Source organism: Gigantopelta aegis, chromosome 9 (genome assembly GCF_016097555.1).
Source record: "Gigantopelta aegis isolate Gae_Host chromosome 9, Gae_host_genome, whole genome shotgun sequence".
In the NCBI taxonomy this organism is placed as follows: Eukaryota; Metazoa; Mollusca; class Gastropoda; order Neomphalida; family Peltospiridae; genus Gigantopelta; species Gigantopelta aegis.
The window spans coordinates 77,125,239-77,139,334 of record NC_054707.1 but is presented as its reverse complement, the minus strand read 5'-3'; the positions used below and the strand labels follow the sequence as shown (position 1 = coordinate 77,139,334).

Below are 14,096 nucleotides of genomic sequence, written 5' to 3'. Positions count from 1 at the left end.
TTTATATACACCACATACCACAGCCTTTGTTACACCAGTTGTGGAGCACTGGCTGGGGTGTGTACCCAGGACACCGTGCTTGAACGTTAATTGGATATAAGCACGAAAATAAGTTGAGATCAAAATGTAATATAACTGGTACATTAAAGGACGAATTTAGGCCAACGTGTTGCTGATATCTCGTTTGCATAACAATGAGCACAAACGAGATGGAATAGATAGACACCTTTTGTGACCTGATAATGCAAATGTTACCACAAAGTAAACCCATAAAAATCTCACACCCATGTCGAATACTTTGTAGGACTAAAGTTGGAAACATTGAGCAGCATGTGGGCGCACACATCGAAACATGCTTATTCATATGACAATCCGACTTCTTTGTGCTTAGGGGCGGGATGTAGCCCAGTGGTAAAGCGTTCGCTTGATGCGCGGTCGGTCTGAGATCTTTGTGTGTATTGTAATACTAATTTATTTAATACTCTTGTTTTATTGTTGAATGTTAGACTAGACATATAGCTATACAAACTTTTTCCATTTAAATACTTTTTGTGTTTGTTTTTCTAGGGTGTTTCATAATTATTTTTCCTTAAGTCACATTTATATGAATCTTGTGGCCATATACAGGAATATTAATAAATTGTAATAAAAGTAATTAAATTTAATAAAACATTTGCTGTCTCGCTACATATACCTTAAAGATCAAAGATACAATAATGGCGGTTCCCACCAGGATATTTATACATTTTTGCTTTGAAACATAAAGTTCATACCTTCAGCTATATGCCTGTAAAAATCACAACCACATAATTCCATTTACTAGTAGAAAAATGAGAGTATTCTTGAGAGTGACGTCACTGTTTTATGCGTAAACATTCAACATACTAATGTTTTTCCATAATTCTTTGCACATAACTGACAAAGAAACAGTGACCAAGATAGTGACCAAGCTATTGACCAAGCTATATTTAGCCACAAATTATTAGAAAAATCTTCTTCTCATCCAGTAGAAGTCTTTAAACAATATTATTCGTGAGTTAATTATGGAAAGATTATGCATGACATCGATTTATTTGTAGTTATTTATTACAAATAAATCTGCAAATAAAATATTATTGTAGTTTCAACTTTGACATAGGACCACAATGAAAATGCGCCGCCCAATGCTTAGTTGTGCTTGCTATCGTACGTGTGATATTGCTATGTATAAGGGCGAGACGTAGCCCAGTGGTAAAGCGCTCGCTTGATGCGCGGTCGGTTTGGGATCGATCCCGTCAGTGGGCCCATTAGGCTATTTCTCGCTCCAGCCAGTGCATCACGACTGGTACATGAAAGGCCGTGGTATGTGCTATCCTGTCTATGGGATGGTGCATATAAAAGTGGCGATAGCGGGTTTCCTCCCTCCTTATCTGTGTGGTCCTTAACCATAAGTCTGACACCATATAACCGTAAATTCCTGAGGTGCTAAAGGTCTTAAGATCTAATATCCTCGGTGGTCTCGTCCCTACGGCAGGCTATCAGTTCCCCACAACTGCTGTATCGAAAGCCGTAGTATGTTGTGTTCTGTCCATAAATGGTTCCTATGAAAGAACACTTGCTGTTTTTCAGTAGGAACAGCCTATAGCCCCAACAATAGAAATAATACAAGAAAAAAGAAATAGCCTAATTGGCGTCAGCGAGTTTCCTATGTCTCTCACGTCCCTCCACCCCTAATTCTCTTTTTCTCTGGCTTTCCCTCTTTTACTTTCTCTAATAAAGAAATAATACATAAAATTAAAACAGGAAGAATTATTGTTTGTTTGTTTTATTTAACGACACCACTAGAGTACATTGATTTATTAATAATGGGCTATTGGATGTCAAACATTTGGTAATTTTGACATATAGTCTTAGAGAGGAAACCGGCTACATTTGTTCACTAGTAGCAAGATATCTTTTATGTGCACCATCCCACAGATAGGGTAGCACATACCACGACCTTTAATATACCAGTCGTGGTGCACTGGTTGGAACGAGAAATACCCCAAATGAGCCTACCAACCGGGATTGATTCCTATCCGACCTCGCATGAATCGAGCGCTTTACCACTGGACTACGTTCCGCCCCTAAAACTTAAGGAGAGTGAATGTATTAGTCATGACATTTAAAGACAAATCTATTATACTTAATTAAGGTTAACTACCTAGCAAATGGCACATTCCTGATTTTCAGTCTTTGCAGCAAGACACCAACAGGGTAATCTTAATCCAGTAAACACATACAATAAAGAAACTTACCAGCAAATATTGCCATAAACAGAAATGTCTTCTTTTTCAGGCGGAAATTACATAACATTTTCATTTCAATAGAAAACAGCCAAAGATATCAACAGAGTAAACTTGAACCGCTTAAATATTTAAAATCAACAACAACAAAAAACAACATCCCCCCCCATTTTTTTTTAATAAAAAAAAAATAAATTAAAATAAATACAAATAAAAAAATAAAATAAAAATAAAACCCCCAAACAAGAAAAACCCCAAACACCCCCCCCCCCCCCGAAACAAAAACAAAAAATAAAAATAAAAAAATAAAAAATAACAACAAAAAACCCCTCACAACAACAAAACAAAACTGACTGAGTGAGGTAACGCTCTGAAGAACCTGTTCCTAAAGAACCATTGAGTATAATATTGTCAAAGGTACCTTGCTACCACAGCTATGGCATTATATTAAATAACATTTACTTGGCATTAAATTAAATATCTACTGCGAATCATATACATTAACCTAGTTACTTGTGTTATGCTGGTTCCAAAATATTCCTATTAATAACTATCCTATTGATAATGTTTGGACATTTGCCAAATGGTGATTCCGGTAGAAAATAAATCTTATTTGAACGAATGCATTTTAAACTCCGACTATTTAGTGTCTAATATAACTGGTACACCGAAGGCCGTGGAATGTACTGTCCTGTCTGTGGCAGGGTTGTCGCTTGAGGTGCGAAAGGACGTAGGGTCAATTGTCCACGGTTGTCCAGTTCTCCACGACTGCTATATCAAATGTCGTGGTATGCTCTATTATATTTTTGAGAAAGTTCCTACAAAAGACCCCTTACTAAAAAATCCCCCCCCCCCCCAAATCCCCCTTACAGCTTATGTGGCGACAGCGAGTTTCCCAGGCTTCTCATTCCCTCCCCACTTTCTCTTTACTCTCTCTCTCTCTCTCTCTCTCTCTCTCTCTCTTTTTACTTACTCTCTCTCTCTTTACTCTCTCTCTCTCTCCTTACTCTCTCTCTCTCTCTACTCTCTCTCTTTACTCTCTCTCTCTCCATCTCTCTCTCTCTCTCTCTCTCTCTCTCTCTCTCTCTCTCTCTCTCTTTCTCTCTCTTTCTCGTTCTCCCCCTCCATATCTCTTCTCTAATAAATAATAAATAAATACAACTACAAAAGGAAAAAATAAAAAAGAGAAAGAGAAAGAAAAAATATGACTGTTACTACATTTTGTCTGAGGTGAATAAGATATAAAGGGAGTAACTGTTAAGCGCCGGCTGACGAAATATTGTTATAGTTAATTACTTAAACCTAGTTTGACTTCTCAGATCTACTTATGTAAATATATATTTCAGACAGTGAAAAGAGTATTAGCTGTGGCATGTAAAGGGAAATCTATTAAACCTAACTAAAGTTAGCCACAGGACAAATGGTACATATGCTATATTTCTTTAAATAAAAATGTTTGGTCATGATTGATATTTTTCGCAATAAAATACAATCTAGTATACAAAATACAATTGATACATATTGATAAAATAAACATATAAGAATGAAAAACTTAACGTGTTACAAAAAAGTTTCCTACGTATTAATATTATAAATCTGTAAATCGATTATATATACATTGCCACAAGTGTGTGTGTGTGTGTGTGTGTGTGTGTGTGTGTGTGTGTGTGTGTGTGTGTTTATGTGTGTCTATATATATATATATATATATATATATATATATATATATATATATATTGCAATATAATCTGCCAATAAATGAAACACAAATGCATATAATACTTTACAATTAGTTTTGTTAAATATTACACTGTCCTACAAACTTGATTCCTCTATTATTTTGTGTAGAAATATACTCAGCGATATGTTCAGACCATTTTGGAATCCAGTTAACGTTAGTTGTTGGATTTTGTATTTTGACTAAAGAAAAACTCCATTTTCCAATGGGGCATTTGCTACAAAGAATGGTGAACGAAGATATAAATACATAACTGTCTTCTACGGAACGGGACAATTCATAGAAACCTAGAGTAAATCCAGACTAAAGTATACTGAGACAAACATATGTGATATGTTGAACTTTCTCGTTGTATATGTCAGATTTAGGGATAGGACATATAGACAGGAAATAGGATTCCCAACTGGCATCAACTGTGCTCCACTACTCGCCGATTTGTTTCTCTATGCCTATGAATCTGGTTAAACCAAAACAAAGGAATCTGGCTAAAACGTTTAACTTTGCTTTCCGCTATATTGATAATCTTATAATCATTCACTAACAGTAGGATTACAGATTACCTTCCATTGATTTACCCACAAGAGTTAGAAATAAAAGAAACATCTGCAGGTATAAATCAGTTTAATACCTCGGTATAACCATAGAGACTGTAAGCGAAAACTAAGTTACATGGTAAAGGGGACGCCTTCAAGGTTCCAAATGTGGCTGTCCACTTTTTCGTTTCTTGTAGCATTGCATTATAGTTTAGTTCTTGTATTTAATATACATTAGTAACAAATTGTACACCAATAACTGTTAATTCAGTAGTCCATTATAATCTATATTTTGGAAAATAAAATTCTATGATCATTTGGTTTTTTGTCTAATCTTATTATATTTGTTTTATCTTCATTAAAGTTTAGACACGAGATATTTGTAAAAAAAATAATATTTCCATAGATGCTAGGAGAGGGTTTCTTCTCCAATCTAATAGTATGGTTATGTCATTGGCAAACTGATATTTTAAATTCATTACCGTTTTTCTCAATCGTTTTTATATCTTTTATTTCACATCAAGATCCCAAAAATTTCAATACACAAAATAAAAATATATAGGGAGATATAAAGGATCACCTTGTCTACATCCTCTGCCAAGTTTAATGCGCTCAGTAATATTACCATTTATGGATAAACACGATTCACATTAATTATATAAAGCTGTTATCCATTTCTGAATTGACGGAAATAATTTAAAATAAGCTAAACCTTTTTCTAATGAAGTTCCATGAAAGTGAGTCAACGGCTTTTTTAACATTTACAACTGAACGAATTCCTGATTTATTTGCTTATTAGTCTTTGTAACAAGACACCAACAGGACAATGTTAACCCAGTAAACACCAACAAAAAAGAAACTTACCGGCAAATATTGCTAGAAACAGAATGGTCTTCATTTTCCTGCAAAATTACGTGATGTTTTTATTTCAGCAGAAGAGTGCTAAAGACACCAGAAGAGTGCTAAAGACACCAACAGGGTAAACCTAACCCACTTAAATGGTTTGAGGTGGGGAAAAAGGCTGACTGTAGGTCATGTGACGCACTGAGGTGAAGTATATCACCTGTAACCTAATCCCGGGCGTATCTTTAAGATGGAGGTAATACCAACGTACAAAAGGTGGGATTGTCGGTAGAGAGAAAATCGTTTTTTTTTCAAGTTCATCAAACCTTGTGATGTATGCTATTACCGATACCGATATACATGTAGTGTTATGGAAAAGGAAAATAATATGACTTACAATACACTCTACCTGTTGTGAAAGATACGCCCAGTCATTTAACTAAAATTCTGTTATCAATCTGGCAAACGGATCTCTTGGCATCGACTGCTACTCTGAACGTCTGTGTTCATAGGTGTGAACAAGGAAGATATTGATATTGCAAAGTAAACTTTGCTGAGTCTATAATGAAGTGACACTCTGTTTCGAGGTTTACATAACACACTTCAGCTTGTGTAATGTACTTAGTATTTTGTTAGAAGCCTGCCTCAAAATATTGTCTTTGGGAAAGTGCATATAAAAGATCCATTGCTGCATTAGGAAACATGTAGCGGGTTTGCTCTCGTAACTGTGTCAGAATAACCAAATGTTTGACATCCAATAGCCGATGAGTAATTAATCAATATACTCTAGTGGTGTCGTTAAATAAAACCAACTCAGGACGTCGTCGTCAAGTCGGGGTTGATTCATAGTACGATCCACAAATCATTAAACTGATTTCTCGCTCACCAGTCTCCAACCATTAATTCGGAATGACAAAGACGTATTCCGTTTATCAAAATTGTTTATCTGCACAAGGCAGACTCAAAATGATGTTTAAAGAAAAGTCTTGATTGCTATATATACCAGTGGTCAAACGATTATTGTGTCTTAAGACACAAACCACGTGGATTTTTATGGATAAATATATCTCAGTGTCATGGCTATTACTCACCCTTATTCCTCAAACTCCAGACAAAAGTTCACCTGAAGTCCTATTCTCAAATCATGCCAACTGAACTTACAGCACATGGAATTTTAAAAAAGAAGTGTATTCATCACCTATGGAATGAAAATAGTTTTGTTATTATTATTACTTTTTAAATTAATGATTATTTAATGTAACTGAGATATCTGAATTATATATCCACAGTTGTTTATTTCAGCACTTTATAGTGTTGAGTCATATTAAAATAAATGCATATCTGTATAATGTATTATGGTAATGTAATATACATATATTTATTTCGTCGAAATAATGACACACCCCGAGTTCCTTAGGGGGGTCCGGGGGCATATTGAAAAAACAAACAAACAAACGACCGACACCCCCTCCCCTCATTGGCTACGGGCCTGATTGTTATAAATAATTGTTTTAAATATTACTAACTTCAGATCAAAATGATGTTATTGTTCTTATTTTATTATCATTTCAGTAATGAGGCTCCACACCCGCCTTAAACACCGTGGTCAATATTTCTGTTGATCCAAAAAGGAAACGTAGTGAATAATGCTAAAACTCATATGAAAATCTATCATGGAGTTTTGAACCCACACCCACTCGAATAACATTATAAAAAATATTTTATTGTATAGATTAAATATGATTTTCAATTCCGAAATGAAAGTAAAGACACGACTAGTAGAGGTAGGCAACATTGCGCATGAATTGTTGTAAACACAAAAACGGATCACCTAGTGTCAGGAAGTTAACCGTGTTACTGACATTCAATCTCACATTGTTTACATCCACATTCAGTCCTATATTATATCGTTTTACTTTATACAGACTGTATGCATTGTATATGAAAGGCAAAAGACGCATTCACTGGAATTCATTGCAAAGTTTTCAGTCAATACATTTACAATTCATTTTAAATGGTAAAAGTGTTCTAAGTGAAGAAGACAATAAATCAATATTTTTTCCAAGAAAATAAATAAATAAATGAACCAAAACGTTTCCCTTAATTAGTAAATAAAGTTTAAAGTTTGTTTTGTTTAACGACACCACTAGAGCACATTGATTTATTAATCATCGTCTATTGGATGTCAACCATTTGGTAATGTTGACATATAGTCTTAGAGAGGAAACCCGCTACGCTTCTCCGTTAGCAGCAAGGAATCGTTTATATGCACCACCCCACAGACAGGATAGCACATACTACGACCTTTGATATACCAGTCGTGGTGCATTGGCTAGAGCGAGAAATAGCCCAATGGTACAGCGGTCGCCTGATGCGCGGCTGGTCTGGTATTGATCCCCGTCGGTGGCACACAGGGCTATTTCTCGTTCCATCTATGGACATTCGTGTATAGCCTCTACGTAGTCAGATTACAACTGCTTGTTTGTGTTTTGTGTTTTGATTGTAGCAGACGTACTGTCTAATTATCGAACACAGATAATATTTGTTTCTTTTCTTTCCTTATTTCTTTCTTTCCTTCCATAATATTTATTTCTATTCATATTTAAATTGCATAAATATTTTACTGTCATGACGTATATGCATTATAAAGAAGGCCAAGTAAGTTGTATAACTTGTGCCTAATCCATTTGGTTTTCAAAACAGCAATACATATATAAAACTTCAGATGCGTTGTTTTCGCTTCCTATTTATTGCACGAGTTTATTTTTGCGCAGGAATGTATACCACGAGACCGCCTATTGTCCGAACCAAATTGTTAACAACTACAAAAAATTACTCTCCTACCTTTAATTGCCGTTAGATTTCCTCCAAAGTTTGTCCAGACACAAATCACAAAAAACCCACTACTACGCTTTTTGCCCTATGCGCTCTCAGCGAAGTCGATATAGGTAACATAGTTATCATCTGGTATATGGAATCTGTCTCATTGTAATGTTTTTTTTTAAAAGATTTCTGTCTGGACAAACTTTGGAGGAAATCTAACGGCAATTAAAGGTAGGAGAGTAATTTTTCGTAGTTGTTAACAATTTGGTTCGGACAATAGTAGTCGAGTGGTATGTTCTTTCGCAAAATAAACGAGTGCAATAAATATGAAGCGAAAACAACGTATGTGAAGTTCTGTATTTATTACATACCTTCTTTCATGTTTTACAAAAACGGTGTTTAATTTAACGTCATAACAACACTTCGTTAAATCTATGATCAAAACTCCTTTCATGGATTCATTTAACGTAAGAATCATACTCTGCAGCAGCTTTGTGTAATGTTTCAAATACGATGTGACGTAATTTGTAATCATATATGACGTTTGTGTTTATGTCTTTCTGGTTTCAGTGTTAAACTTGTAATAAAATGGTAATTTTATGCAATTCATTATAGACTGTTTTTATAGCATATATAGAACTTTGGGTTTTGAAAATTATCTGTGAACCGTGAATAAAATACAAAGTTAAAGCAATACCCAGAACTGTAAAGTAGTTTACGTCGTTTCTATATACATGGACGTGTAGCCGATGTAGGCTATATCGCAAATAAAGTATTTTAAAAAAACCCATACCTGGGATTATAAATAGATTAACAAACACGGTACCAGTTATTATCAAATAAAGCTAAAGCTCGTGACAAGTGAAAATTATTTAACTCGGGACATAAATTTGATAATAACTGGTAACTGATTATTACCTGTATTTCGGTATCGTCAATATCATATATTAGGAATACAAAGTGTATTATGCGAGCCTCAGGCGAGCATAATATATTATTTTTATTCCTAATATATGATATTGACGATACCGAAATACACGAGGGTAATAATCTCTTTATTATATAAGTTCAAGCTTAATACAACGTGTTTTTGTAAACTGTACACGCAACTTTAATTCCAGTCCGCCATTACTAGATATTCAAATGACGTAAGAATATGTGGCGCGGTGTGTTTTTGAATGGGAATGACGTCATTTTGGATGTCCTTACATCAAAATAAAGCTATGCCTAACGTTTTTTGTTTTCTGAACGCTGGACAGCTTTCAGTGTCAAATTGCCATTGAAATGTTTTTATTTGATGACTATGAATGCATACGTCAATCATGGAGTGTCACCCAAGTACGTTTGCTTAAATGTCAATAAACCTAGTCCCGAGACCTCGACTAATTTACATCTAATTTGCAAAGTTATCAAATTCTTAAAGTATGTGATCTGAAAAAATATCACATACTTTGATTGCACTGAAAATGTAAGATATTATATGATAAAATATGTTACAATCAATCAATACAGAGATTACGACGCTAACATAGATAGAAATGTTGTCTATACTACTATGTGTTACAATCAATGAATACAGAGATTACGACGCTAACATAGACAGAAATATTGTCTATACTACTATGTGTTACAATCAATGAATACAGAGATTACGACGCTAACATAGACAGAAATATTGTCTATACTACTATGTGTTCCTTTATTTTTATTCTCTCAGTATATTAGATAAATCATTTAGAAAGAAACAAAGAAAGGTTTTATTTAACGATGCACTCAACACATTTTATTTACAGTTATATGACGTCAGACATATGGTTAAGGACCACACAGATATTGAAAGAGAAAACCCGCTGTCGCCACTTCATGAGCTACTCTTTTCGATTAGCAGCAAGAGATCTTTCATATGCACTATCCCACAGACAGGGTAGTACATATCACGGCCTTTGATATACCAGTCGTGGTGCACTGGCTGGAGCGAGGAATAGCGCAATGGGCCCAGTGACGGGGATCGATTCCAAACCGACCGCGCATCAAGCGAGCGCTGTACCACTGGGCTACGCGTCGCCCCATTTAGAAACAGTTGTATTGGATTTTTAAAAATGTATATTATCTTATGCAACTTGGTATGGGTATAAAATCGAATTACACGCTTTTATACGAGTTGTAGCATCGTTGTTTGTTTACATCCACTTTTTGTTATTGATTTTGACACAAACTATAGCTGCTTTTTTTTTTTTTTTGTACTAACGCTATTAACAGAGCAAAATCCATTCACTTGACGAAAGTTGAGTATAATTATCTGGAAATAATGCCATAGTTGGGAACATTCTGTTTTGCTCGTACACACTTCGCTTGAGCGCGTTTGGATACACGCATGGAGTTACGGGTACAATGATGTACAGTCTCCTGTTACCATTATACATTCCTGTATTCATGCATGCCTAACACACTGTTCCCGTGTCTAGAGTTTAGATCGTAATCGGTTTGATATATTACACACACATACAAACACACAAATATATAGGACATTTTATATGTATACGGTACTCTTCAAAGGAAGTAGGGGAACCTGACATATTAATGTTAATATCAACTATTAGACCGAACATACGTTTTGACAACAGACATCCTATAGTAGTGTCGGAAATAGAATAAAAATTATTTTCATCGATTATTTCTTTCATATTAAACTGACAGGTAAATATTTTGTAAATATCTATTTAATGATACTCTACCTAATTTAGCATTTACTTGTTTGGGCTCTCATTGATGCACAAGGTGGCGTTTACTCTTGAAATTAAAAGAAAGATGTCAGTAAACAGGTGATTTGTGCCCTTCATTGGAACAGACTATAACACATTTTGATCAACATGTGTCAATTTCTTTGCTGTTGCAATATGTGAGGGACCGTCTCTGATGACGGTTTACCCCTATTCCTTTCCAAAACAAAATATTTGTAGACATTTATAAGAAACTTTGGAGCAAAACTGTCAAGAACCATTCTGAGTGTGTGATCTATTATACCGGTATTAAAGGTGCTGTGTATTAAAGGAGATATCTTCAAGTTGCATAATGACAGCTATTGCAAATAATAAAAAAAAAAAAAAAAATTGTTTTAAAATTTAAAGACTACACCTTCAACTATATGCCCGTAAATGATTCTAACAAAATAATTTTATCTACTAGTAGAAAATACATTTTTATTGGAGATTTTTTTTATCACAAACAGATGCTCAAATATAACTATGATATAGCACCTTTAAGTGGTTGCAAGATTGTGTAAATTTTTAATGTACTTATATTGAATTTATATTCACTAAATATGCTGATAATAATTAATAATTTATGCTGCAAATAAAAATACTCAGTTAACTTGCAGTTTTAAATTAAACGTTTATTTAAGGGTAAATGAAACTGACACGTAGGTCAAACTGTGTTATAGTCTGTTCCAACGAAGTGCACAAATCACCTCTTTACTGACATCTTTCTTTTAATTTCAAGAGTAAACACCACCTTGTACATCAATGAGAGCCAAAACAAGTAAATGCTAAATTAGGTAGAGTATCATTAAATAGATATTGGTGAAATATTTACCTGTCAGTTTAATATGAAAGAAATAATCGATGAAAATCATTTTTATTCTATTTCCGACACTACTTTAGTAAAGAACGTTCAGGTCTGTTTATCAACACACCGAAACACATTCCATAGTTTGCACGTGCGTCACGCAGTTACCCCGTACACGTGCGTGGGGTGTTATTCTCGATTTTTACAATTTCCAGGAAGGTCGACTAATCACTGTGGAACATTGTTTCTGTCAATCGTTTTCATTCTGTTGATCATACAGTTGTTATTGTTTTGTTTTTAGTCATTTTTATTGTTTGAATTTGCGATGCGGCGTATGCAACGCGATGAGCGTCTACGGGCTATTGGCATGCTGCAAATGGGCATAAGTCAGCGTGAAGTGGCCAACACATTCAATATTTCGAAGTTAGTGATTAGCAAACAATGGAACAGGTACCAACAAACCCAAAATGTTGACGATCGACCCCGTTCAGGTCGTTCCAGGGTAACGACTGGAGTACAGGATCGATTCATCCGTAACCAGGCTCTAAGAAATCGAGCTCAAACGGCAAATCGTCTTCATGCAGACCATCTTCATGCTCGACGACCGCGAGTTGTGCCTACCTTGACAAATCATCAGATTGCCCACAGATGTGAATGGTGTAGGGGGCATCAGAACTCGGGTATTCGTCGCTGGTCACGTGTCATGTTTTCAGATGAGTCCCTATTCATTTTGGACTTCCTTGACAGGCGTGGTCGGGTCTGGCGACGACGAAATGAACAGCACGCCAACGTCACAATGCGATTTCATGACAGATCGGTTATGGTTTTGGGTGGTATCGCTATGACTGACAGAACCCCCCTCCATATTGTGCAAGGAATGGTCACTGGGCAGTACTACCGTAACAATATACTGATACCCTCTGTCGTCCCGTTTGCTAGGCGTGTGGGTCGACGTTTTGTTTTTCAGGACGACAATGCCCGTGCTCACCATGCACGAATCGTCATTGTTCACCTCCAGCAGCACAACATCTATCGAATGCCATGGCCAGCAATGAGCCCTGACCTTTCCCCCATTGAACACGTCTGGGACATGATAGGGAGACGTGTGCGTCAACGTCAAAGACCGCCGACCAAGTTAGCGGAACTTGGTCAGGCACTGCAAGAAGGGTGGAACAGACTCCCTCAAATGGCCATTGGGAGACATACGCAGTATGCCTCGTCGACTGAATGAATGTCTGACACATGGTGGTGGTATCACCCACTACTGATAAAAAAACGTCAACTTTCAAATTTCACTTCTGACCCCAATTATCCTTCAAGATCTTGGTGGTCATAAAACTTACTGTAATACTGAACTACATATTGTAATGTTTGCCCAATTAATTCACTGTTATCATATAACCATTCCCCACAACTAATATACCTTACAATTTTGCCAATTGTAAATTCTTATTAGAGTTGCCCTACTTTTTTTGAAGAGTATATATACACATTTTTTGTTTGTTTAACGAGCACATTGATTTATTAATCATCGGCATTTGGATGTCAGACATGTGGTAATTTTAAAATATAGCCTTAAAGAGGAAACCCGCTACAGTTTTTTTCATTAGTAGCAAGGGATCTTTTGCATGCACTATCCCACAGACATGATAGCACATACCACGGCCTTTGATACAACAATCGTGCTGCACTGGATGGAACGAGAAATAGCCCAATGGGCCCACCGACCGGGAATATATACACAAATTCATACATTCCATACAGTGGACGGACGTTTCGGCCTTGGACCTTTCGGTCCGGATGAAACATGGCCTGGATGTTTCAGCCGCGTATGTTTCGGCCCACATATATTGTCAACATTATTGAAACGTCCGTGGCCGAAACACTCTACATACATACACACGCACACGCCCACACATATTAAAAACAAAAACGTGTTTTATGTTCACTTACGACACACGACATCAGCCAACTTAAAATATTTCTTAAACATTTAGTTCTGTGGGATTGTGTTTGTTAGTTAAACATTTAGTTCTGTGGGATTGTGTTTGTTAGTTAAACATTTAGTTCTGTGGGATTGTGTTTGTTAGTTAAACATTTAGTTTTGTGGGATTGTGTTTGTTAGTTTAGTTTTGAGACGATTCTTTTGGAGTTTACTATGGGCCGAATTTACGAAGCCTGTTTTTCTTCAACGCAGGAGTTAATGCATAATAAATGTATGTCGTTACACGCGTGTACGTCTCAAACAGGCGTTAATGCATAATAAATGTATGTCGTTACACACGTGTACGTCTCAAACAGGAGTTGTAAATTCGGCCCTATATGTTT

At 35.8% G+C, this 14,096-nt stretch overlaps 1 protein-coding gene across 5 annotated transcripts in view; it reads right to left on the bottom strand.

Annotated features, from left to right (window-relative positions):
* The window catches only part of LOC121381191, a 62,468-nt gene that overhangs the window by 41,825 nt on the left and 6,547 nt on the right, over positions 1-14,096 (bottom strand). For 4 of the 5 annotated variants that reach the window (XM_041510378.1, XM_041510375.1, XM_041510379.1 and 1 more), the window contains exons 2-3: positions 6,470-6,576; positions 5,400-5,437 (exon numbers count right to left, since the gene is read on the bottom strand). In XM_041510378.1, the coding sequence (XP_041366312.1) occupies positions 5,400-5,433 (34 nt within the window). In that variant the 5' untranslated portion in view covers positions 5,434-5,437; positions 6,470-6,576. Of the gene's footprint in view, positions 1-5,399; positions 5,549-6,469; positions 6,577-14,096 lie in introns of those variants that run through there. The other variant, XM_041510376.1, reaches the window with a different exon arrangement.